A 2578-nucleotide genomic window follows, 5' to 3' on the forward strand; every position below is an offset into this window, starting at 1 on the left:
GAGGGAGGAGTGGAGGAAGGGTGGAACAGTTTAAGTGTATGAAAAACCTGTACTAAATTAAAAACCATCTTCTCCCTCCAGAATGTTTACTACTGCATAAAGCAAAAGAACAACTCCCCCCAAATTATTATTTAACACTTCTTACTCCTGATCTCAAAGCTCATTAAAAAAATATAAGCAATTTTAAGAGCAACGACTGAAACAGTTTATAATCTTTTCCCTCAAGTCATTATTTTCCAAAGTACAGAACACAAATATTCTTTATGCATACAAACATCAACTTAAGTTCAGAGACAGACTTACATATACTGAAAAATTCCTAGGAGCACTGGTGATATTTCCTCTTGGTGCAAGTGTTTTTGGTATGTGTTCCACTGTGAAGGCAGTTGGATAGATCTTCATTGAGAGTCTAACTACAAGATACCCCTGTGATCCTTTGAACGCCCAGCAGTTCCCTGGATACATGTCCGGCTAGACAGGAGGAAAGGGGAGAGAACAGGATGAGACAAAACACCACCACCACCACCACCAGCATCTTGTAATGATTTTTTGTAATAAAGAATTATAATGAACTCTGAATTATAAGAGACAGTCTTAGATAGTGAGTGGCAGAAAATAATTTGGTAGGACTCTTCAGGAAGACAGCACAACCACCTGAACTACCAGCAGTGTTTTGAAGACCCACCCTGAGATTACTTCTCAACAGGAACCCTCCCAGTTCTCACACTTTGCAGAAGTCCAGTGCACCACACAAACCTCCTATAAGGGCCTTAATTTTCCCAGAGTAGGACTTAAGCAATGCCCAGGAACAGAAGAATCCCACTCTTGGGACCATAGTTCAAAGCACCCATGCATCCCAGCATCCAAAAAACAATCCAAACCACTCAACACAAAATAACATTGCTGAATCTGTTTACTCAGACTTTAATTACCTGAATCACCACTCTGGGAGACTGAGAGAAGTACCACAGAGGAATTCCGAAGAGGCTAATCAATGCTGTTTTGGTCTCATAGGTTTCAGAGCAGCGAGTACTCAGAATGCTGCCACCTCAAGAAAAAAAAAGAAAAAAAGGATATATCACATTAGAAGAAGTTACTAATTTCTTCCTGAAGACTTTTAAGGCAAAGATTTGTACAAAGCTTAATGAATATACCAGTTATTTTCCTCAGAAAAAATATAAAATGAAAGATACTGCTGAAGTCTAATAGTTTCCTGGGGATACTGTGCTGCTTCTATCAAGTACAAAGTTATTTTAGGAACATTTTAAAGTTTTAAATTTAAGAGGGCTGAAAAATACACTTTTCTTCCCTAAAGAGTTCACCCCACACAAACACATCTGTTGTTCTCTATTATCCAGTTGTACACATGCTTAGAAGAATAATTCTACCCTGTCTGTGCACACCTAGGCTGATACATAACCCTGTAAAACAACACACATAGATTGCAGCAGTCTGATGATCAGGCAACACACAAGGATGCTCTACTAACCTTTAGTCTTAAAATTAAGATTCTCAGTAAGTACTGTAACATGAATAGTAAAAATGGTGTCTCCTCTACTATTTACCTCCAGATTCCAAGGCAAAATCCACCATACCAGTCTTGTCTTGAGAGTAGAGTTTCAGTGCGTTGTTTACAATAATCTGTGCTTGCTACAGATGTATACATAGAAAAGGAGAATACAAAGAGATTTTATTAATATCAAGTGATAAAATAATTGATGCTCACACATCTATGGAGTTGCAAGCATCTTTGAGATGCTGCACTCTATCACAAGCCTTTGAAAGCCTTTTGTTTTAATGCATGGTTGTCTGTCTTAAAATACAAATTCATACTGCATCTTAACTGGAGTTTTCTTCAAAAGTTGCATTCTTCCCCTCACATTTCCAAGACCCTGAGCTGCATTTCTTTGCTATACTTGTTTCTTGGGAATTCTTCAATTTTCAAGATAGCATAATTTGATAAAACACTAAAGTTCAAAACAGACAACAAGCAATGCTGTAAGTATACACTTGATAAAGCATTTTCTGTAGCTCTCTCCATTTCAGTTAAAGTTCCTGACATCTCTTAAAATAATTAACATTTATATTGATAGTCATGCTCCAATAAATGCCTACAGAAGGACTCTTTACAGTTTTAGTTAAACTTTTGAGAACTTAAACTCACTCACCGCTTCCGTGATTCCAGAAATCCCTGCATTAGCCACAGCATTTGTTACTACTTCAGATGTTAGTTTTTGGTTTGTAACAGACATGTGAAGAGTAATATTCTTGAGGATCTGCATCTCTAGGTCCTGCAGCAAAGTCTGCAGATCACTTTTGCTCACAAAATTGGATGTAAGCCATTGGAGAAGTGATTTGGGAAAGTCTTGCTGATCACCAAAAAGCATTAGCTTGACAGATTCTTTGACCTGGGCATCTACCTAGTACAAACCATTAGAGTTATAATAGAAATTATTAGTCTTTATGAACCATTAAGTAATATATATATAGATATAGTTTTATAGATATAGTTTTTTATATAGATAGATATAAATATAGTTTTATATCTATATATATACACATATACATACATATATAC

General features: G+C 36.4%; 1 protein-coding gene across 1 annotated transcript in view; it reads right to left on the reverse strand.

Annotated features, from left to right (window-relative positions):
• The window catches only part of LOC104545193 (SUN domain-containing protein 1-like), a gene marked incomplete at its 5' end in the record, with an annotated part of 3925 nt that extends 1505 nt beyond the window's left edge, over positions 1 to 2420 (reverse strand). Inside the window, 4 exons of the mRNA XM_010190261.1 lie at positions 304 to 471; positions 933 to 1048; positions 1566 to 1650; positions 2169 to 2420. Coding sequence (XP_010188563.1) covers positions 304 to 471; positions 933 to 1048; positions 1566 to 1650; positions 2169 to 2420 — 621 coding nt within the window. The remainder of the gene's footprint in view (positions 1 to 303; positions 472 to 932; positions 1049 to 1565; positions 1651 to 2168) is intronic.
• Between the last annotated feature and the right edge of the window lie 158 nt (positions 2421 to 2578).

This window comes from Mesitornis unicolor, unplaced genomic scaffold (genome assembly GCF_000695765.1).
Source record: "Mesitornis unicolor isolate BGI_N332 unplaced genomic scaffold, ASM69576v1 scaffold45198, whole genome shotgun sequence".
Classification (NCBI taxonomy): Eukaryota; Metazoa; Chordata; class Aves; order Mesitornithiformes; family Mesitornithidae; genus Mesitornis; species Mesitornis unicolor.